This window comes from Emys orbicularis, chromosome 14, assembly GCF_028017835.1.
Source record: "Emys orbicularis isolate rEmyOrb1 chromosome 14, rEmyOrb1.hap1, whole genome shotgun sequence".
Taxonomy (NCBI): Eukaryota; Metazoa; Chordata; order Testudines; family Emydidae; genus Emys; species Emys orbicularis.
The window spans coordinates 34122156-34145036 of NC_088696.1; the positions used below are offsets into that span (position 1 = coordinate 34122156).

The window sequence follows — 22881 nt, forward strand, 5'->3', positions numbered from 1 at the left end:
ACTTACCTCAGGGCTTTGGTCTCCTGCCCCCGGTGAACCTAGTTTAAAGTCAACATCCACGAGGTCATCTGAGGGCCCTAGACAGATATCAACTTTAACTACTCAGGTATCTGTTGAAAAAGTAATACAGCAAAATACAAAATCTCCATTTAGTTCTTGCACTGTACTTGGGACAACTTCTAGGTTCAGCAGGTGGGGGAAGTAACCAGGAGGTCAGCCATTTTAGACTGACTTCTGACTAACAGGGAAGAAATGGTTGTGAATTTGAAGGTAGAAGGCAATTTGGGTGAAAGTGAACGTGAAAGCGTATGTAATTCTAAATATAGGAAAGAATGAGAACAACAAAGTAAGGAAAATGGAGTTCACAAAAGCAGACTTTAACAAACTCGGAGAACTGGTAGGTAAGGTCCCATGGGAAGAAAATCTGAGGGAAAAGGGAGTATAGGAGAGTTGGCAAGTCCTCAAAGAGACAACAACACAAAAGCACAATAGCAATGCAAAGAAAAGATAGGAAAAATAGTATAAAGCCAATACGGCCCCATCAGTAGTTCTTTAATGACCTGAAAATCAAAATAGAATCCTACAGAAAGTGGGAACATGGCAAAAGAATAGCAAAAGCATGTTGGGACAAAATCAGAAAGGGTAGGGACACAATTCGTTATACCTAACAAAGCACATAAAAGGCAATAAGAAGGGGTTCTATAAATACATTCAGAGCAAGAGAAAGAGAAAGGGAAGTGCAGGTCCACTAGTTGGTGGGGAACGAGAGGTAATAATGTATGACATCAAGAAGGCTCAGATGTTTAATACCTATTTTGTTTAACTTGACACTAAAAAGGTTAATTTTGACCAGATGCTTAACACAGTTAATATTAACAACAAGGGTGAAAGCCTCTGTTGGTCAGAGGGTGGAGATGGATGGCGGGAGAGAGATCACTTGATCATTTCCTGTTAGGTTCACTCCCTCTGGGACACTTGGCATTGGTCACTGTCGGTAGACAGGATACTGGGCTGGATGGACCTTTGGTCTGACCCAGTATGGCCATTCTTATGTTCCAACACAAGCCAGAATAGGGAAACAGGCTAAAGAATATTTAGATAAGTTACATGTATTCAAGTCGCAGAGTCTGACGAAATTCACCCAGGAGTATTTAAGGAACTAGCTGAAACAATATCGAAAATATTAGCGATTATCTTTGAGAGGTCATGGAGGACAGGTGAGGTCCCAGAGGACTGGAGAAGGACAAATATAGTACCTCTTTTTAAAAAGGGGAACAATGAGAATTATAGACCAGTCAGCCTAACTTCAATATCTGGAAAGATACTGGAACAGTATCAGTTTGTAAATACCTAGAAGATAACAGATAATAGGCAAGATAGATTTGTCAAGAACAAATCATGCCAAACCAATCTAATTTCCTTCTTTGACAGGATTACTGTCCTACTGGATGGGAGGAAAGCAGTAGACAGAATATATCTTGGTATTAGTGAGGCTTTTCACGCAGTCACACATGACGTTCTCATAAGCAAACTAGGGAAATGTGGTCTAGATTAAATTACTATAAGGTGGGTACAAAACTGGTTGAAAGACCGTACACAGAGTAGTTATAAATAGATCCCTGTAAAAGTGGGAGGATCTATCTAGTGGGGTCCTACAGGGGTCAGTCCTGGGTCTAGTACAATTCAACATTTTCAGTAATGACTTGGATAATGGAGTGGAGAGTATGCTTATAAAATTTGTGGATGACACCAACCTAGGAGGAGTTAGGAAATCTCTCTATTAGGATAGTTAAGTACTGGAATAGGCTTCCAAGGGAGTTTGTGCAATCTCTATCATTGGAGGATTTTAAGAACAGGTTAGACAAACAGCTTACTACTAAATAGACAAGGCAGCAAAAGATGGCAAAAGTTGTATAAACCACAAGCAGGAAGAGCAGTGTGATGGCAGCAAATGTACCATGATTTTTGTTGCAGTGTGGTGGGTTTTCTTAGGATGGGATCAGCTGAATGGAAGAAGGCATGAAGAGGACAGGAAGTTAAGATGGGTGGTCTCTGTAACTCGCAACATTCAGGAAAGCAGCCAACCCAGAGTAGGTGTTTAGATTTGCTGGTGCTCAAAGATGGATTTCAGCATTGGCAGGAATCATATGCCTCTTTGGGACTGGGAAGGGGTGAGTATGTATGTATAAAGGTAGTTTACTTATTTATTTTGTGAACTGAATAAAAGATTATTTGGGGATCTGGGCTGAGGGCTGGGATGGTTCTTGAGTTTTTTAATAAATCCGTTACCCCCATACCTGCAGTTATCCTAATATGTATAAAAGGGGCATATACTGCCATGCATAGCTTTGTTTAAACAACTTTTAAACGCAGTTCCATTTAAGTCAGGGAGGTGACCTAAATATTTTCTACACACTCAACCTCTGTCATCATATAATTTTAATGCAAAAATTATTTAGTGTCTGCTAGGCCTGGATGTGTCAGACACTGGTGTATTTGGGGGTTTTTGTTTGTCAGTTTTTAATACCATGTATCTCCACCCTGTTACAATTAATATCTTTAAGAAGGATATTTTTCCCTCTTTAGTGACAGGAAAGTCTGAATTACCGTCCCCGTCCTTTCCCTTTTTGCGCTTGGGAGAATTTAAAATGCCACAAGGATAGGGCATGGGTGGAGAGATTATGGAGCATAGGTTCGGTCCTTTCCATAGCCAGTAATTGCTAGTTAATGGTATTGATTATATTCAAATAGTTTCACTTTCCCCCTTCACTCCACTTTAAAACTCGTGCAAATCTTGCTAGTCATATTTTCCCTTGCAGTTGTTTCAGCATCATATTTCCCCCCACTTCAATGTGGAGTCAACTGCCGTGACATGAACTCAGAGCAGTAGTTGGTAGGATGGGTACCAAAGAGAGTTTTGAGCTAATCTCACTAACATTTTAATTTATATTTAATTTATTTAAATTTAACATGCTTAAATAATATAATAATAATAAATTATTAACATAACATAACTAATGTATCTCCTTTAGAAACTACAACAGATCCCTGAAGGCAAGAGAGACAGAAAGCTGCCAAAATAGTAAAATAACGATTTTTGCAGATCTTGTAGAACCTATCTAAGCTAATCAAGAGATACTACAGGCTGATGGTGTAGGAATAAAATATAATTTCTTTGGAAGCTACACGGAGTCATTAGGCTTGGTCACCTAACCCATAGGATAGCAATGCAAGGGAATCACCAGTAGAACTGGTTGGCGTTTTTCCATTCCAGATGTTTTTCAATAGAAAATTTAGTTTTTGTTTTATGAAAAAAGACTGGTTTCTGCAGAAAATTTAGACTTATAATCAAAGAGCAGAACAACCAAAAAATTTTAACTGAAAATGTTCAGGCAAAACTCAAAAACTTAATTTGGACATGTTGAAATACTTTTTTAGACATTTTTGGTCAAAATGATATGGTTCACCATTTGTAAATCAAAATATTTTGGCTTGGTTCAACATTAAACCAATTCCAGTATAGCAGAATTCTTTCTTGCAATATATTTTAAGTGCTTTTTCTAATCTAGTTTAGATATTCCAAGCAATGGAATTTCCACCACTTTTCTTGGAGATTATTCCAGTCTAATTGATCTATGAGGAAGATTTTTCCCGATATTCAGTCTAAATTTTCTCTTCTGGTAGTTTCATCCCCTTATGCTTAATTATACCTCTCAATAATCCCTCTGCATTATTGTTTTTTATGGGAATTGTAGATGGCCATCATATCACCCCTTAAATATAGCTTGGCTATGGAATGTGTATATAGCCCTTCACTCATTCCTCATAAGTGAATCCCTCCAACCCAGCAATCATTTTGTTGCTCTTATCCTTTCCAATATGTTTGTACCATTCTGGCTCTTAGGTGCCTAAAGCAAATTCAGTATTGTATTCGATTTATGGCCTTGCCTCTTGACTGTGATTTGAAAAGACAGGTTGTGACTTCAGTATCATGCAAGATTTCTGAACCCAATCCTGAAAGTGAAGTCTTCAATTAAGTATATAAATAGCTTTGCCTAGTCACAAGAGCTGAGATAGCTTCAGGAGAAGCAATTGCTTGAAAAAAAGAAATGGAGAAACTGAAGGAAGAAGATAGAAAACATCTCTCAACAATAGGAAGTAGGGTTTGTCTACTGCAGAGAAATTGCTCAGATATGCTGGTCAGTTTCCCTGGATTAGACATGTCCCTTAGACAGGGCCGGCTCCAGCATTTCTGCCGCCCCAAGCAAAAAAAAAAAAAAAAGCCGCGATCGCCAGTGGCAATTGGGGGGAAAAAAAAAAAGCCGCGATCGGCCGTGGCAGTTCAGCGGCAGGTCCTTCACTCCTAGAGGGAGTGAGGGACCTGCCGCCCCCGAATTGCCGCAGGTGCCGCCCCTCTCCCTTGGCCGCCCCAAGCACCTGCTTGTTAAGCTGGTGCCTGGAGCCGGCCCTGCCCTTAGAGAATGTTTTGCCATGGGAAATGGTTGAGGCACTATTGATAGAAGTATTCATTAGGTGATTTGTTGAAACAATTTGAGAGATTACTATCATGGAATATTCTTACTCCAATCACAGGGATAAATTAGATACTCCCGTTTTTTCCCTTTATTATGTGTGTTGTCTCTCAATATGCATCTATTACTATTAGCTTTTATATATAGATAGATATTTAGCTTTTATTTATACATATGCAGACTCTTTCTCCCTCTCTCCATAGCTCTGTCTATAACTCATAGTTCAAACTCACACTTTGTGTTCTTCTCGAGATTTCTCAGTATTCCCTTGCATTTGAGCCACGTTGACAAAATCTAATTAGGAGGATTTTCCTGTAGTGATAGCCTACTGTGCTATATATTATAAAGTCTATTTATGTGTCATGCTCCTGTTCTTAATCTGGGATGCTTTATTTCCATGGAAAATAATAACACCATTCAGTCTACTTATATATCAGAATGGAAAGCCCCTGTTTGAGTAGTTTGTTTGAACAGCAGTGCTCCTAAACACAATTTTTGTTGTTAAGGAGAGAGTAGTATTGCTGTAATCTCAAACCACTGTGCTTGTCAGTTTGAGCTAGTCTTACCTCACAGTATTAAGGTAACTGACTGGAGTTTTGCCATGATGTTAGGCAAATTTATCATGGAGCTCTATCATTTGGAGGCAGATCTTCAAATTAACTCATGTCACTATGACAGCTTGTGTTTTGTTATTCATTATAAAGGCAAATTTAGAATCTGAATGGGCAGCCAAAGCCTATCAAATGAATGATTTTTCTCACCCATAACAGAGGGTGCTGCATCACACAGTTCCTTTCTTTTGGAGGGATTTTAGGCATTACATTGTTTTCTCCCCTTTTCCAGCTTGGGGCTCCTCGGAAATCAATGTCTTATTCTGTTAGGCCCGACTCAATGCTATGGTATTTTGGGGAGTGGTGTAGAAAAAGAAGGAATCCCCTTTCTAGGGCTTTTTATTGATTTCAGTCTCCTGGGAATGTAAATGAAGGCTGCAGAACTGTTTACTGATTTAATAGTTCACAAGTGAAGGTCCAATGTAAACAAGGAGCAACAGAGACTTATGCTTGTTTCCTAGCAGAATTGCCTCCTAAACCCTTTTTGAAATAAAAAGCTCTTTTCAGAGTGTTACTTGCTGAGTAACTAACAAGCTTCAGATTTCCAATGGTGTAACAGAGATGAGAATCTGTCCTTGGATGTTTCCATACCTGTCCTAATGTTTGATTAATGGGTGTGCATTTATATCTTGTTTTACCTTTGCAGATGTACTATGAACTGGAACATGTTTTATATGTTGCAGTATAATACTGAGAGAGGTACTAATTTTGCATTTGTCAATGTATAATTATATAAGCAGGACACTTTATTCAATCACATACACATTCTCTCAACTTTAATTCAGCTTTAGATAACATCAGAATTTAGCAGGATGTATGTATGTATGTCAAGTATCAGGGGATAGCCGTGTTAGTCTGTATCCACAAAAACAAAGAGGAGTCTGGTGGCACCTTAAAGACTAATAGATGTATTTGGGCATAAGCTTTCGTGGGTAAAAAGCCCACTTCTTCAGATGCATGGAGTGGGTTTTTTACCCACGAAAGCTTATGCCCAAATAAATCTGTTAGTCTGTAAGGTGCCACCGGACTCCTCATTGTTTTTGTATGTATCTATGTATGGCCATTATAAATTAGCTCCTCTTGCTGTGGTTTACCTAACCAAAAATGGTTTGGAATCTTTAAAGGCATATTTTAATATTAGTTTATTGGAATTTTCCCTAGTAGATACAGTTTGAGAAGGAGTCTATATCTCATACAGATACACTTCAGAAATGTCCACATGAGCAAATATTGAGCCTGATACTGCAATGGGATTTTGAATTTGCATGGGATGCAGTTTCAGGCACTTCTTCACAATCCCATGCCATTATAACAGGAGACTCAATAGAAGGATGCAGTGGCAGGTGACAATAAATTATGCATTTTGAGCTATGTTTTGCCTTTAGGCACATTCCAGAGCAAGGGTTGGTGTGAAAACGGCACCACTGCAGGAGTGTAGCCCTGAGAGGCACTGTGTACTTCAGGCACCCCTCTGCAATGCAATTCCTGTGGTCCTCTGAGCTGGTGCTGAGGCAGAAGTAATCTGTTACAGGCCTGTAGAGCATAGCATACTCCCTTCTCATGTCTTGCCAGCTTCACAGTGGGGAACATCAGAAATGGAACCCTGGTCTCGTCCCCACACCTGGAATCACAATCTGGGCAGTTCTAATGCAACTAGAGCTAAGGGTCTTACTCTCCCATATTGCCCTATGCAGCTGTATTAGAGCCATAGTATAGCCCGTAATATAGTTTTCCAAAACTGCCTAATTTGGGGTTCTTACTCTTGCATTGATCAGAGCAAGATTTTTCCTTTAAGTTCATATGTGCTGTAAAATATTCTCTGTAACAAGACAGAAAGGGGGACTGAAAGGCCATTCCTGAGATTATTGATACCAAACATTTGTTTTAGTGAGAGAACCCAGGATATTTCCTGCTGTCAGGCTAATAGTCACATGATATGAAAATCAGTTGTGTTGTGACAGTGGTCATATTTGACACTTATCACCCTTCAACCTGAAACATACGAAAGGGCACTTTAAAAGCTATTGCTTAAATGCTCCATCCTTTACTATGTGAATAGTCCACGGACTCTAATTGTGGTGCTTTTGGATGTGGTCTGCAATCACACTGTCCAGACGCTACTATTTTGTTTTGTAATCTAGGCTCTTGGGGTCCCACATCCCCATTCTTATGCACAGTGAGTGTATCTTACTTTGCTAATAGTCCCATTGAATAGACTACAATATTTTCAAAGGAAAGGTGGGAAGATTGGGCCCTGGGTGGCAGTAAATAGGGTTTATGTGAACTTTAGCCTGCGGTCTATCTGACATTTTTGGAAAACACTGTGTAGGATAATGCCTCATGGGGGACAGTCTTCTAGATTATCTGTTATGACACTGACCTTCTAGCACCAACAATGCAGTTCAGGTAAAGTTAATTCCTATTTGGGTGATTTTGAATTGGGTTGCCCTAGTATAATTGCTATTTTCTGTACAAAAGTGGATTAGAGAGCACCTTCTGTGTTTGGCAGCAAGAACCAGAAATCGACACTTATTTCTTGTCCCAGACTTGAGCAATCTGCTGGTCAAATACTGACCACATGACTGAGTTCTGTGAAGGTGGAAACTCCTTCCAAAGCTAAACTAACACACCAAGATCTGTGTTGCAAGGACAGTGAATGCTCTGGGTTCTTTTCCCACTGTCCTGCCCGCAGAGCTGTCCAGATGGCGTTCTCACAATATAATACAGCCATTAAAATGGAGCACTCTCAGAGGAGGCGCAGTATTCAGCAAAACAATGCACTGCTTATGTGTAGAATTATAGGGTTAGCTACTAGACCTCCACAATATTACTATCATGGCTGTCCATACTTTAGTGCTTTTTCATTTACAGAATAACAAATAGAATATGTAATCAAATTTTATTTAATAATATTTAGTTTGCTGGGTTTTTTTGCTGTACTGGGCTAGAGGTTATAAGAATTTTGTTTTCCCGTTGTAACCATGGATGTTTTCTTCCATCATGTCTGCTTACAGAGATCCTGCCCAATAGTTTAGGGTAATGGTGCCACTCAGTGAAACAGAAAAATCAGCTCCCTGTTACAAAATGGCAGAATTTTAGGTTTGGGGTAAGGGCTATTCAGCAAGCACTTGAACATTGATGCTTTCCATGGAAATATTGGCCATGTTAACTTTTTGGCTGTTACTTGGTACTATTTTTGTGTGTGTGTGGAAACTTCAAAAACAGTTAGAGAGGCCTCTTCCATTTCTGTTCACACACATACATATTATGCATGTACTTTTTGTTTCTGTGTGAGATGTGTATAAAATACAGTTTGATATATAATGTAAATACAATTACGTGTACATACATAAATCATAGTTGTGCTTCTCAGATCAATTATAAAGGTAATGTGGCATAAGTGATTCCATTCTAACAAGCCTTTTCAGCTGGCTATAAAACTTACTCAGACTGACCTTTCAGACTGAAACTTTCCACGTTTGGTCACAGCCTGAAAGTGAAAATGGTTCAGCCAGTTTTGGACACAGAGGTGTAAAGTGTACACTCTTGCCACAATAAAGAACAATTTTGCAACTTCTGTTTTTCCCTTTGCAGGGCAGAGTGGGAGGCTCGTCTCTCCTCAGATGTGGGAGAAATGTGTAATTTGCCAGAAACTCTAGAGGTGAAGATGTCCTTTTTGGTAGTTGAGTGAAAAATCTCGTTTCAGTTGGCTGCAGTTAGATGGCTTGAAAAATATATATTGTGCCCTGGTTTGTGTTATAGGATAGAGGCGTGTTGTTCTTAAACTAACAACCCCACAATGTTGTATTGGCGCTGCACCTGCTGCATAAGACTCTCATTTAATGTGTACGTGAAAAATGGTGTGTATGTAATGAGGCAGCCTGCAGGAACAACCGCAGCAAGGCTCCTGCAAGAGTTCGTGGCATCCAGCCAGGATTCCCTCATATCCCTGTGGGTCTGCAAGGATCCACTGGCTTTGGGGTAAAACTGCTGAGTTAATTCCAAACCTCCCCTGTCTTTGTTCCTCTTCCACTTCAATTAAGAACACAAAGTCTGAACACTGAATTTCTCTACCTCTGTGCAAGTGTAACCCATCTAGGGCAACGAGAGTAGTTTCTATAGGAATTTATATACTATTATATTAAAAACACTTTCCATAGAGCCACCTATAGTCTCAGCATAGCATCTCTATAGAAAAGCATCACTTAGCTGGAAATGATCTTTAGAGTAGTTAACTGTGTGTGAACGGTAATGAGCTCCCAAAGTCCAGTTGGAAAACTGGTTAAAAGATGAGTGAGGAAGCTAGGCCCAGAGCAATGTAAGATTTTTATTATGTGCCTTCTTTTTCCAGATGGAAAAATAATGAACATTGACAGGACATTATCAAGCATAAATGACCTGTAAATTCACTGCCTGCAAAGCCGGTAAAATTAATAGGATATTTCTCAGACAGTTGGAGAACCTGAAAATCCAAATAAATGGACAAAACTCTACTCCTCTTAAAACCAGGTTGCATTTTTATTTAAGGATGTCAGATGAAATTTAAGGTGGCTTCATCAAGTCCAGTGATACAGGAATCATCAGCAAAGCTATGGGTTTTATTTTTTTGAGGCTCTGATAAAACTTTCCCTTCCAGGAATTTTCTTTGATAGCGGTACTGTATTGTTTTAAATCCTGAGCAGGAAAATCAAGCACCTGCAGCAGCTTCTCTGTTCCATTCATCTAGGGCCAAATCCTGATCTCATTTAAGTCAGTGGGAGTTTTGGCATTAACTTCAATGGGGCCAGAACATATTCTGTACACATGCTCCACCCTTATTCCGTTTTTAAAAAATCCATCTGAAGTCTTTGTCTATCAAGTGATTTTCATGATGTTCTCTTGTATTATTATGTTCTGTGTTCATAAGTTCTATGCAAGCAGACCTTCCTCAGAATTCTGCTCTCTAGAAATCTGGTAGAGGGTTGGTTTGATTTGCATGCAGTATATGTGCCCTCAGTCTATAAAGCATAGCTGGTAGGTTTCATCTTAGTCTTGCCATTGATGACTATTTCCCCATTAAGGGCTAAGTTGTGTCTGCTGACCACATGCCCTCATTGGGGTTTTACAAAGATGCACCACCCTACCGGGAGAAGTTCTCAGACTCCTTGGAGGAGTGTCCACATTATTGTACTCTTTTAAGGAGTGTAGCATACTTCCTCATCTTTGGGTACAGCTGGCCAGTACTTTGGGGGAACAAGCCATGATTCCATTCCAGCAGGGCTCCCACAAGAACTAGCTAATGATCAGTCCTTGTGCTTTCATGAAGGCAGTGACTGCAAATCTGCCTAACCCTTACACAGATCATTTAAAGTGTGGGAAAGTTCCTTACTTCATAGATTCTAAGGCCAGAAGAGACTATTATGATCATCTAGTCTGGTCTCCTGTACAACATAGGCAATAGAATTCCCCCAAAATAATACCTAGAGCAAATCTTTTTTTAAAAATCCAATCTTGATTTTAAAATTGTCATTGATGGAGAATCCACCATGACCCCCGGTAGATTGTTCCAATGGTTAATTACTCTCACATTTAAAAATGTACACCTTTTTTCTAGTCTGAATTTGTCTAGCTTCAGGTTCCAACCATTGGCTCTCATTATACCTTTCTCTGCTAGATGGAAGAGGCCATTATTAAATAGTTTTCCCCGTGTAGGCACTTACAGACTGTAATCAAAAAGTACCCCTTAACCTTCTCCTTTTTAAACTAAATAGATTGAGGTTTGTGAGTCTATCATTATAAGGCATGTTTTCTAATCCTTTAATCATTCTCATGGCTCTTTTCTGAATCCTCTCCAATTTATCAATATCATTCTTGAATTGTGGGTACCAGAACTGGGCATAGTATTTGAGCAGTGGTCACACCAGTGCCAAATACAGAGGTAAAATAACTTCTCTACTCCTACTCGAGATTCCCCTGCTTATGCATCCCAAGATGGCATTGTCTCTTCCGGTCACAGTCACACTGGGTGCTCATGTTCAGCTGATTATCTACCCCTCAAATGTTTTTCAGTCACTGCTTCCCACGATAGAGTCCCCCATCCTGTGAGTATGGCCTACATTCTTTGTTCCTAAATTTAGCCATATTAAAACTCATATTGTTTGCACGCAGTTTACCAAGTGATCCAGATCACTCTGAATAAATGACCTGTCCTCTTCATTTACCACTCCCCCAATTTTTGTGTCATCTGCAAACTTTATCTGTGATGATTTTATATTTTCTTCCAGATTGCTGATAAAATTGTTAAATAATGTAGGGCTAAGAACTGGTCCATTGGGACCCCACTGGAAACACATCTACTTGAGGCTGATTCCCAGTTTTTAATCCATTTATGTGTGCCATGTTCATTTTACATCATTCTAGTTTTTAATCAACGTCATGCAGTACCAATTCAGCACCTTGCAGACGTCTAAGTATATTATATCAACACTATTACTTTTACAACCAAACTTGTAGTCTCATAAAAAAAGGAATCGAGTTAGTTTGACAGGATCTATTTTCCATAAACCTATGTTGTTTTGCATTAATTACATTATCCTCCTTTAGTTCTTTATTAATCGAGTCTTGTAACAGCCGCTCTATTATCTTGCTTGTGATCAAGGACAGGGTGGCAGGCCTATACTTACTTGGCTCATTCCATTTACCCTTTTTAAAAAACTAGCACATTAGCTTTCTTCCAGTCTTCTGGAACTCCTCCAGTGCATCAAGACTTATTGAAAATCAGTATTAATGGTCCAGCAAGCTCCTCATCCAACTCTTTTTAAACTCCTGGATGCAAATTACCTAGACATCCTGATTTTAAAATGTCTATCTTTTGTAGCTGATGTTTAACATCCTCCCAAGATGCCAGTGGAAAGGAAAGTATGTTATCACCATCTGATGAGATGATATCATCTTTTCCCCCCCCAAATACAGAACAGAAATATTTATTGAGCACTTGTGCCTGTTCTTCATTATTATTGATAATTCTAGCATTCCCATCTAGTAATGGACCAATACCATTGTCAGGATTCTTTTTGTTCCTAATATATTTTTAAATCTCTTCTTTATTATCCTTCTTTATTATTTGGTGAGGCAGATCTAGTGCTAATTAAGATTAAAAGAATAAAGCACAACTTAGTTCTAGTGCCTGTGTGTCCTCCAAGAGGTTTGTCTTACAGATCTACAGTCTAACGTGTGTGTGGGAGAGATGGAGTACATTACACTGTAGCAAAATGGGCTTCCGAAACCCCCTCTACACCTACCATGGAAGTAAACCCTTGTAAGGAAGAATCCCCTACCTGTGTTTTAGAGGGTCTGGAATGCCCTAGTTGGGGAATCTAGAAGAGTGAGGAAAAAATTTACATTTTCCCTGCTCTGGCTGACAGGTACAGAGACTGCTGCTGTGAAAATCTGCAGGAGGAAAATGTAAATGTCTCATTGAAACACAAAGCAAAATTCTCCAACACCTTTACTCCCTCTCCCCCATCAACAAAAAACAGTACTGGGCAATAGAGAAAATAATGGGAAAACATAGTGAAATAGAGAAAATAGTGTATAGTTTTGTTTTGTTTTCCAAAGCCTCCTTCCCTTTTTCTGAATTCCAGTTTTCTGTAAATGTCTAGATTTTTGTGTGTGTGGAGACTGCTTCTTAGTCTCATGGGGTGCTTCTGCGTGGGGCTTTAATCCTGCACATGCCAGGAGGGGCTGGGAGGCTTGGGGCTGGCAAGTTGTTTGCAGGCAGATAACCACTGAGATGTGGACGGGCAAGAGAGAGTAACAGGGACTGCTTTGCAGTTTGAAGTAGCAGTGGACAGAGAAGAAGTTAGGCAGTGAACATACAGGGCAAGTAGGACTTCTATTAAAGCAAAATCTCCTGTGGTTTTTGCCTCTCTTAGATCCATTTAAGTGCTTAAAGTGGCATTGGATGAGAGAGGGAAGGCGTATTTTCAGGGGTGTAACTCAAGAGCTCCTATTGAACAACTGAAATCTTGTATTCTGCACAGGACAGAGGGCCTTGACCATAGTAGTGACATGTTCATTAACAGCCTTCTTTCTTCCTTTCTTAGGTGCAAGTGGGAAATACACCTCAGGACCAAAGAATTGTGGGATACATTTCCTGCACTCATTTGCAAGCTCTGGCAGGTATTGTCTCGATTTCCTTTTCTCAATGTTGTGTTCCTAGTTCTGTGCCAGAAGTTTCTCTAATCAAGTGCAAGAGCAGCATATTAGCAAAACATCTTTCCCCATCCTGCATTTGTAACAGTGTCATGCAAGTAGCAAGGGGATGGAAAGAGAAAATAAGATATCTGTAAAAGCCACACATCATAGATTCTTCAGCCACTTCTTGAAACACAACCAAAAGTTGCACACGAGTAAAGATTTTACTGACGGCACGTTGGGACCTGAACCTGGGCAGCGCTGAGCCCCCACTACACTCTTTTGGCTTAAAAATTAAGAGTGCTCATCACCATGCCGGATCAGGCTGATAGGTATCAAAGCAACTCCCAAGCATTAGCTACAATGGAGAAATAAACCATTTCTTTTCTGAAGCATCTGTTGTTGAGCCAAAACTGTCACTATTTTATATATTACGCTGCAGCTCTCACTGCTGCACCAAGAAGAATAAAAAAAAATTGTTGATGACAATACCATAATTGGTCAGGAATTTTCCATGAAAATGTTTGAGACAGAAAATATAATTTTCACAAAATTGAAACATTCTCATGGGAAAATGGAAATATTTCAATTTTCTGTTGGGAAAATCTAAAGAAAATATTTAGTTAGGGTCAGATTAACCCAAATCAAAACACATTTCTGATCAGGCAGACACATTAATGTTGAACTGAGATGCCACAATTCCTAATGGTAATTGCCTATGGGCCTGGCTCCCTGGCCTGTAGAGGACAATAGTGGCATGAAGAAACCAGACCCCTAAGGGGAATTGGGGGCATGAGACTCCTGAATTCAGCAGCTCAGGGGGACACAGATTACTGTCAGACCAAGTCTACACAAAATATTTTGACATTCCCAAATCAACATTGTCCAGTCCATGAAAAATTTTGAATTTTTCATCCCAACTTGGGGACAAAAACGAACTTTGAAATACCAAGTTTCTGATTTTTTACCTGCTCCTATAACAAGATATTTCCCAGAATCCAAAGGTATAGTGTTTTCTGAGACTCATTGTAACACACCAGAAAATCATAATAAAAGATTATAAATGGAATAACTTCCTGCACCCTGAAAAACCATGCTAAGTGAAGCCGATCAGTCATCACACAGAGCAGTTCAAGTAGAAATCAAAAAGTTGGAAGAAGCCCAGATTCTCTGCCTGATTTTTGCTTGCCATTTCCAACATAAATTGTTAATAAGTTTATGCTCTGTTTAGAAAATATTGCTGGTCCTATTTTAAAAACATGTTCCACTTCTTCAGCTACTACCATATATAGTGCTTGCTATGTTATATGCATTGTTTCATGAAATGATACATGATGCTGGAAAGTAAAACAAACTATATAAAATAGAATAAAAAGCCCAGCAGTGGCTGGGAGACTAAGAATTGTATATGTTTGAACTCTTTTTAAAAGAATGGGGAAGATGTTCTTTATCAGCAGATTTCTCAGTTCTTCTTAGTGTATGTATCAGTGTGGATCCCACTGTAGGTACATATGCCCCTTATGTACATGAGACCCAGAGGCTTGAATAGCAGTGTCTGTCGGGGCTGTGCATGTGCCCTGCATCTCCTTAAGCTCTCTCTGTACAGCGAGACAGAACCTGGAAACGGTCTGACCAACTAAGCTTTACCACCCACTAATAGGGTTACCATATTTAAAAAATAAAAAAGAGGACACTCCACGGGCCCTGGCCCCGCCCCTTTCCCACCCCCGGCCCCGACCCAACTCCGCCTATTCCCCGCCCCTTCCCCAAAGTCCCCGCCCTAACTCCCCCTCCTCCCTCCCAGCCATGCGAAAAGGGCTGCCCGAGCGCTACCGGCTTCACGGTTTGCCGGGCAGCCTCCAGACCCTGCGCCCCCGGCCGGCGCTTCCCCAGCGCAGCTGGAGCCCGGGAGGGGAAGCGCCCAGCCCGGGGCGCAGGGTCTGGAGGCTGCCCGGCAAACCGTGAAGCCGGTAGCGCTCGGGCTTCGGGCAGCCCCCATGCCTCCAGACCCCGAGCCGCCGGAGCAGAGCAGCTGGAGCCCGGGAGGGGAAGTGCCCGGCCAGCGGCTCGGGGTCCGGAGGCAAGGGGGCTGCCCGAAGCCGGAGCGCTCGGGCAGCTCGGCTCTTAAACAGAGCTGAAGAGTCAGGGGAGCAGCAGAGCAGCTGGAGCCCGGGAGGGGAAGTGCCCGGCCGGTATTTTCCCCGGACATGTTCGGCTTTTTGGCAATTCCCCCCGGACGGGGGTTTGATTACCAAAAAGCCGGACATGTCCGGGAAAAACCGGACGTATGGTAACCCTACCCACTAAGTCTTTTTGAAATTCTTTGAAACGTTCAGAATTTTTCTGATCCACTGATAAAGAGCCACCACGAACAAAATCAACCCATCTGGTAGAGCCTGGTAAAATTCTGACTTTTTTTTTTCTTCTCCTTCCCCCCCTCCCCCCCAACAATGCAGATTTGGATCAACCAAATCATTTAAAGTATTTATGTCAATATTGGCTAATTGTTTCAGTTGAAAAACCATTTACAATTTAAAAAGAGAGAGTCAAAATGTTTGACATTTTCAAAATAAAATGTTTCAACTTCAATTCAAAATGATATTTCATTTCAAAATTACCTTAAGTTTATTTTTTAAATTAAAGGTAGAAAAGCTTGAAATTTAAATAAAACATTGTTTTGGATTGAAAGAATTTTTCCAAATGTTTTTGGACTTATCAGCTAACCAAAAAAATGTCCTACCACCTGGACTGAATGTTGACAGACAGACTGTCTTGTATGCCCCCAGTCAGTACAGAGCACCTGAACATGGCAGATTCTACACCTGCGGACTTTAAGCCCTGCTCTTCTTGCAAAGGATTAATTCCCCTGTAAGATGGATACAGCAGATGCCTCTTCTGTTTAGGAGAGACCCATATACTGGAGAGGTGCTTGGTATGCTAGTCATTCTCACTGAGCATGCACAGTTGAAGTTTCATCTACTAAAGCAATCTATGAAGATTTGGAGGAGACAGCAGAACTCAGATACCAGATAAACAGACCCTCTTGAGTGCTCCAACGAACAAACATGCCACACCTAAGACCAGCATAGAAAAGAAAATGCCCAGAAAAGACCCAATGCTCATACTGATACCAGCACTGATGCAGAAACCAATGCCTGTGGTATGAAGAGAGACCACCCTGAGCGCAGGGGCAGAGACTCCAGGTGAACTCAATGTCTTTCTACAGGGACAGATCACACACTTTCTGGGAAGAAAATCACCAAGCCCCACATGGCATAAATTGGTGGTAAAGAGCAGCCTACCAGCACGGGACAGAGTAAAAGCTCCCCAGCACAGATCATGGTACTGGCAACACTCTCTGGTGGCATCTCTGGCCAGACCATTGACAACAGACAGCAAGGAGTACCACGAGGAACCAGACCTGGGTCCAGAGTATCATCATCATCCTACTTCACCACCTAATGACCTTTCTTCATCTTCTAATGAAGCTGTGCCACCAGCACAGGTACTGGCACTGTACTTTGTCATTTCAAGAACTTGTCATGAGAAATGCACAAACCCTAGATATAGAGACAATGATGATGCAAGAAAAGTCTTATGAGGTATTTGAAATATTGACAACTTCTGGCCTGGCCAGAATTGCCCTCTCTATAAATGAAGGGCTACTCAATCCTGCTAAGGCTCTTGGGCAAATACCTGCCACGATACCACTCATAGTCAAAAGAATGGGCAACAGGGGATGGATCACTTGATGATTATCTGTTCTGTTCATTCCCTCTGGGGCACCTGGCATTGGCAACTGTCAGAAGATAGGATACAGGTCTGTCTCATCTTACGCTGGGGTTACATTCCGCAGTCAGCGCCTAAAGCGAAAATCGCGTATAGTCAAAATTACATTGAGTGTAATGGCGGGCGGAATTGCCCGCACTACAGAAACAGTATTTAAATTGTTATTTTTCTCTTTTTTTTTGTTTTGGTTTTTGCCAACCGCATAAAGCTGAAATCGCACATGTTAAATGCGCCTAAGATGCGACAGACCTGTACTGGGCTAAATGGACCTTTGGTCTGACCCAGTATGGTACAGAGGTACCAAGTCCCTTAAAAAGGGTTTGAGTGTATGACTGACCTTCAGAAGCAGCCTTATCCCATTGGGCACGGTTTGTCATAACACTGGACAGTTGGGTGCTAGAGATCATCACCAATAGCTACCCTCTTCAGTTCCACTCTTACACCCTATTCATCCACCCACCCCTTTCTCATCCTTGTTCGGGGACTCTCCTTGCAAAAGCCTGTTACAAGCAGTAGTCACCATGTTGCTTCATCAAGGAGCCATAGAGGAAGTACCACCAGAATTCAGGGGAGGAGGCTTCTACTCCTGGTAATTCCTTATCCTAAAGAAGAAAGGGGATCTTTGTCCTATCCTGGATCTGAGGAGACTGAACAAATACATATGCAAGCTCAGCTTCAGTTATACAGTTATACTTGGTTTTCTCACATCTGACAGAGTCAAGATTCCTCAAGGGCCTCCTGCATACCTATCCAACTATGAGAGAACCTGACTCCGATGTAGGATCTCAACATTGTCCTCAAGAAACTCAGGGAGCTTCTGTTCGAGCCACTGTCAGATTGTTCAAAATATCACCTTACTCTCAGGATGGACTTTCTATTTGCTATCACTTTAGTATGGAAAGTCAGCAAGCTCCAAGCCTTTACAGCCAGATATCCCTTACTCATTCTTTCATCGGGACAAGGTGGTATTGAGACCACACCCTAAGTTCATCCCTAAAGTTGTCTTGGAGTTTCACCTAAATCAGTCCATCAACCTGCCAGTCTTCTTCCTGAAAACCCACTTGATGCTGGAAGAGAAGAAGCTACATAAGGTGGACGTTTCAAGAGTCACGTTCTCTTACATTACCAAGACTACATCCTTAGAGTCCAGTTAATGTAATAAATGAAACCGTCTTTGAATAAATAACTGCTTTTAATAAAGAACAGTTGCTTACCCTACAGTAACAGTGATTCTCTGAACATAAGAACAGCCATACTGGGTCCATCTAGCCCAGTATCTTGTCTTCCCCTAGAGGGAATGAACAGAACAGGTCATCATCAAGTGATCCATCTCCTGTCGCCCATTTCCAGCTTCTGGCAAACAGAGGCTAGAGACACCATCCCTAATAGCCATTGATGGACCTAAATGTTGAGATGTTTTAGTTAGCATAGGTCTCACTGTAGCTGTATAGGCTGTGTCCCCATCTTTTGGTAGCCATATCAATCTCATCCAAAGGCCAAGCCTCTTGTGACAGAGAATCTAAGTGGATCATGCAATGTATTTCCACCTGCTATCAGACAATTGCTCCCTCTAAATATCAAGGCATACTCCCCTGGGACACAGGCAGTGCCTTCAGCCTGCTTTAGACACATGCCAGTATCTGAGATCTGCAACATGGAGCAACTCACTGACCTTTCTTAAACATTTTGCCCATGACATGGCAGCTAGATCTGACACTGAGTTCGGGAGAGCAATTCTGCAATTGTTATTTGACTGATAAAGCTGAAACGCCTTTTTCCCACCATCTAGTGGGATCCAAACTGACACATACTTGAAGAAAAAAAATAAGTTACTGTGGTTCTTCAAGATGTTGTAGTCAGTGTGTATCCCATGGCCTGCCCTCCGTCCCTGCTTTTCATAGTTCTTGGCTAGTGCAGGCTTTGAATTATGAGGAAACAGAGAGAGTTGCAGCCTCCCCACCCTTTGTGCCCTCATACAAGAGCACAAGGAGGTAAAGGGTGTATGAATGGCCCCAATGAACACTGCTGTTCAAAATAATTCAATCTTGTGCCCACAAGGAATACTGACACCTACTGCTGGTTTCATGCTGCCTACATCATCTCAAAGAATCACAGTTACTGAAGGGTAAGTCAGTGTTCCTTATCAAAATAAGTTATTTGTTCAAAGGCTGTTTCATTTATTACATTAACTGGATTCTAAGGATTTGATTTGTACAAGTTCATAATACATTTTGCAATATCAGCAATTCAGGTTTGGAAAATAAGCTGTGAGAATTAGCTGCCCTATCTCTAAAACCAAAAATGTCGTGTTCAGGTTAGAATTTATAGTAGTTGCAATAATAAAATAAAGGACAATCCTGCAAACCCTTACTCAACACATAGGATCAGACCCCAAGTTAGCAGGAGTTGTGTGTGCCCACAACCAGCTGTATTTTACTTAATGTGGCTATAATTGTGCTCGAAGTAGATGGGAAGGACACTGCATCCCTTTTGGGCTTCATTAAGACTATTGCAGATATGGCCTTATGCAAAACATAGATTTACTATAAATGGATGGAACCTTGAACCTGTGCTCCAGGCCAGAGCATGTTCACATTAACCTAGTCAAGGACAAGTAGCACACATTTTGTTTGGTCGGTGTTTCAGCAACAGTGAGACAGCTTGGAACAGAACTGGCAATCACTATAGTAAATTGAAGAGAGTGAATAGCTTTAAAAAGAGATGTGAATTTTCAGCTCCATTTTAATAATGTAAGATTCTTCTTCAGTTTTCTATTTTTATCGCTGTATTCTGGTAACATCTTGCTCTGAGCATTTGTTTTCTGGAGCCTAGGTTCGCAGTTGTTCTGAGTCCTGGTTTAGATTCTTAGCTTCCATTTAGCCCTTGTTCCTTTTCACCACCCAATAACCCACTCTCTCAGTTAGGCTTTGACACCAGTGCTGTCAGATTCCATAAAACATTAGAGGACAAAACAAACAGAATGGGCAAAAAACATGTTCACTTCTCAGAGTCAGAGCATTAAGCTTCTCCATTTAAAAATAAGAAGTACCCTTCGTATTTCTGCTTTTGTATTTTTGCTTCATATTTTCAGGCTTATCTGTCAAGCTATATCAAAGACAACAGAATTACATTTAACAGCCTACATGTCCTTCAGTTAGTCATATTAGTTTATGTAATGAAATGGAAAACAAACTCCTAACAGTTTGGCACAGCTGTTTTCTGTTAAGTGTATTAATTACTTGATTCAAAACATTTCACCTTTTAAAAAAAGAGTAATGATAGAAGAAGAATAGATCAGCTATATAAAGATGTGGCATCTATTAAAAAGACAAACATTTTAAAAGGTTACCATTTAATTCAAATAATAAGTCACTGCTGAGGGTAATTTGGACCCTCTTCTAGGATATATAAACTTGCACACAACAGCTTTGATGTTTGGATAAGATGTAAAATGGAGGGATCTGAGCACTTGTGACTATTAAAGATCCTATGGCACTTACTGCAAGAGATGTCCTGGCCAAATTCTGTTGTAAGCAGTTATATATCTTTTTATACCTAAAATTCACCTTTTTCATTAAAATGGAACCGGATATACTTTTTTTTTTTTCCATTTACTGTCCTGGAACTGTTTTATAGTGTTCCTGTTATTAAATTGCTGCTTAGAACCATTCCAGAAGTAGCTGCATTTCAGTGGTAGATGGAGTTTTCCTTTAATGAGACTTGAACTTCTTACCTACCTACTTCACAGGAGGATTATGAAGCTTGATTGGTTCTTTCATGCCTGTAAAATGCTCTGCAATCCACTGATAAAAGCTGCTTTAAAAGTGCCACCATTCCAGAGTGAACTTGAGGAAGAGGATTCTGATGAAGACCTCTTCTTGTTCTCTCAAATGTCAGTTCAGGGCTCTCCTCCTAACTCCGACAGAGGCCGCTTCTTAGAAGCCTCTGCTGAAGCTGCAACTGTTTGTGGCCCAGAATTACCACCAATGCCTCGCTAGTATGAGCACCTTTGGGTGGCTCCTCCTGTCTATGCACCTCCTCCATGTCCATATTGGGACCCCGGGGCAGCTTGTCACCAACAGTTTTCCAAAGCATCATATTCTACCAGTCATAGACAGGAGCAGCCAGCATCACCTACTCCCTCCAGGAGGCCTGATCCTTCAATGAACAGGAGGCTAGAGCTGATGAAGGGATTTCTCCTACGGCTAACATTTCCTCTTCATCCCCAGATGAAGCAGTCATGCCTCTTCCTCCTCCATCCCTGGCAGATGATTTTAAACATTTCCAGGACCTGGTCAGGAGGGCCGCAGACTCTACAGATTACCATTGAGGAGGTGACAGAGCCTCATCATAAGCTGTTTGGCATCCTCCATTCACCCTTTTCAGCCTGTAGAGCCATGCCTGTTAATGAGGCTCTTCTGAATGCAGTGAAGATCTTCTGGCACACCCCAGCTTTTATTCTGCCTACATGCAAAAAAGAGTTGACAAGAAGTATTATGGCCCAGGAAAGGACTCAGAATTTTTATATTCTCATCCATCACCTACTCTTTGGTAGTTGACTCAGTGAATGAACATGGTAGTTAGCACCATGCTAAGACCATGCCTCATGACAAAAACCACAAGTGTAGGGACATACTGGGGAGAAAGTTTAGAATTGCTGGTTATCAGGCTTTGATGACAAAGTACAACCATGTGAATTACACCAAACTGACCTCTTTATGGACCATCTACTGACAGAACATAGGGAACAGTTCCAGGCAGTTATTGTAGAGGGCCAGCTACTTCCCAGGACAACCCCGCAAGCCTCCTCTGAGCCGCTGACACCGCCACCTCTTTGATTGCTTTAGTGGTGGGAATGAGAAGAGCCTCCTGGCTCCAACTCTCTGAAGTTCCGAAAGAGGTCCTGAGTACAGTACAGGACCTTCTTTTGATGGGTCCAGTTATTTGCAGATAGCATGGATGAATCTCTGCGAACACCGAAGGACTCTAAAGCTACCTTGTGTTCTCTTGGTATTTATACACCCATCTACAAGAGAAAACTCAACAAGTCTCAGGCGGCCCATAGATCCTGCCCCATCCAATTCCTTCCCTCCCTGAGGTCCTATGAGCCACACCAAAAGAAGCAGAAGTTTCAGAGAAGGAAACAGTTCTCTACTCAGCCTCCCGCCCCTTTAATACTTCTTTCCTGATCAAGGACTATGATGAGGCCCTTCGCCACAGTAGCCTGGTTGAAGCCTCTCGTCCTATGCTTCCTGAAGCATCAAATCAAGAATCATGGGGAAGTGCACCTCTTTTCACACCATCTCGCTGAACAAGCCAGCATAATTTTGCTGGAATTTAGTCTGAACCAGTTGTCTAGGCACAGATTTCATCAGTACAGTTCTTTAAGAACCAAGGCTCTTCATCAGAGTCTGAGGTCAGAGAAAGGGACATCAGCTGGCTAACCCCATCCACACCTCCCACCAAAAATATTTTCTCCTAATGGCAGCACATGCACGCACATACACACAAGTTAATCTACATAGAGTTTGGTGTGACTTCATTATACATAAGTAGGTAGTTAATATGGTAAGTGAAACTACCATTTCTCTGGAAAGCCAGAATCATCATGTGCTGTTATTTTGGTTTATGACCAACATTGTGCCTGGAGGGAAGTTTGTTGTTTTATATGTTGCAAATAACAGGACTCTCTTTCATCAAATGAATGCTGAATCTCTCTTGATTCGGGCTATAATTTATTCCATGTGTGTTACTTCTATTTTGTGTAGCCATGT

At 41.1% G+C, this 22881-nt stretch overlaps 1 protein-coding gene across 1 annotated transcript in view; it reads left to right on the forward strand.

Moving 5' to 3' along the window:
* The window catches only part of SMPD3 (sphingomyelin phosphodiesterase 3), a 66865-nt gene that overhangs the window by 15423 nt on the left and 28561 nt on the right, over positions 1–22881 (forward strand). The window contains exon 2 of the mRNA XM_065416835.1: positions 13228–13303. Within this exon, the coding sequence (XP_065272907.1) occupies positions 13228–13303 (76 nt within the window). The remainder of the gene's footprint in view (positions 1–13227; positions 13304–22881) is intronic.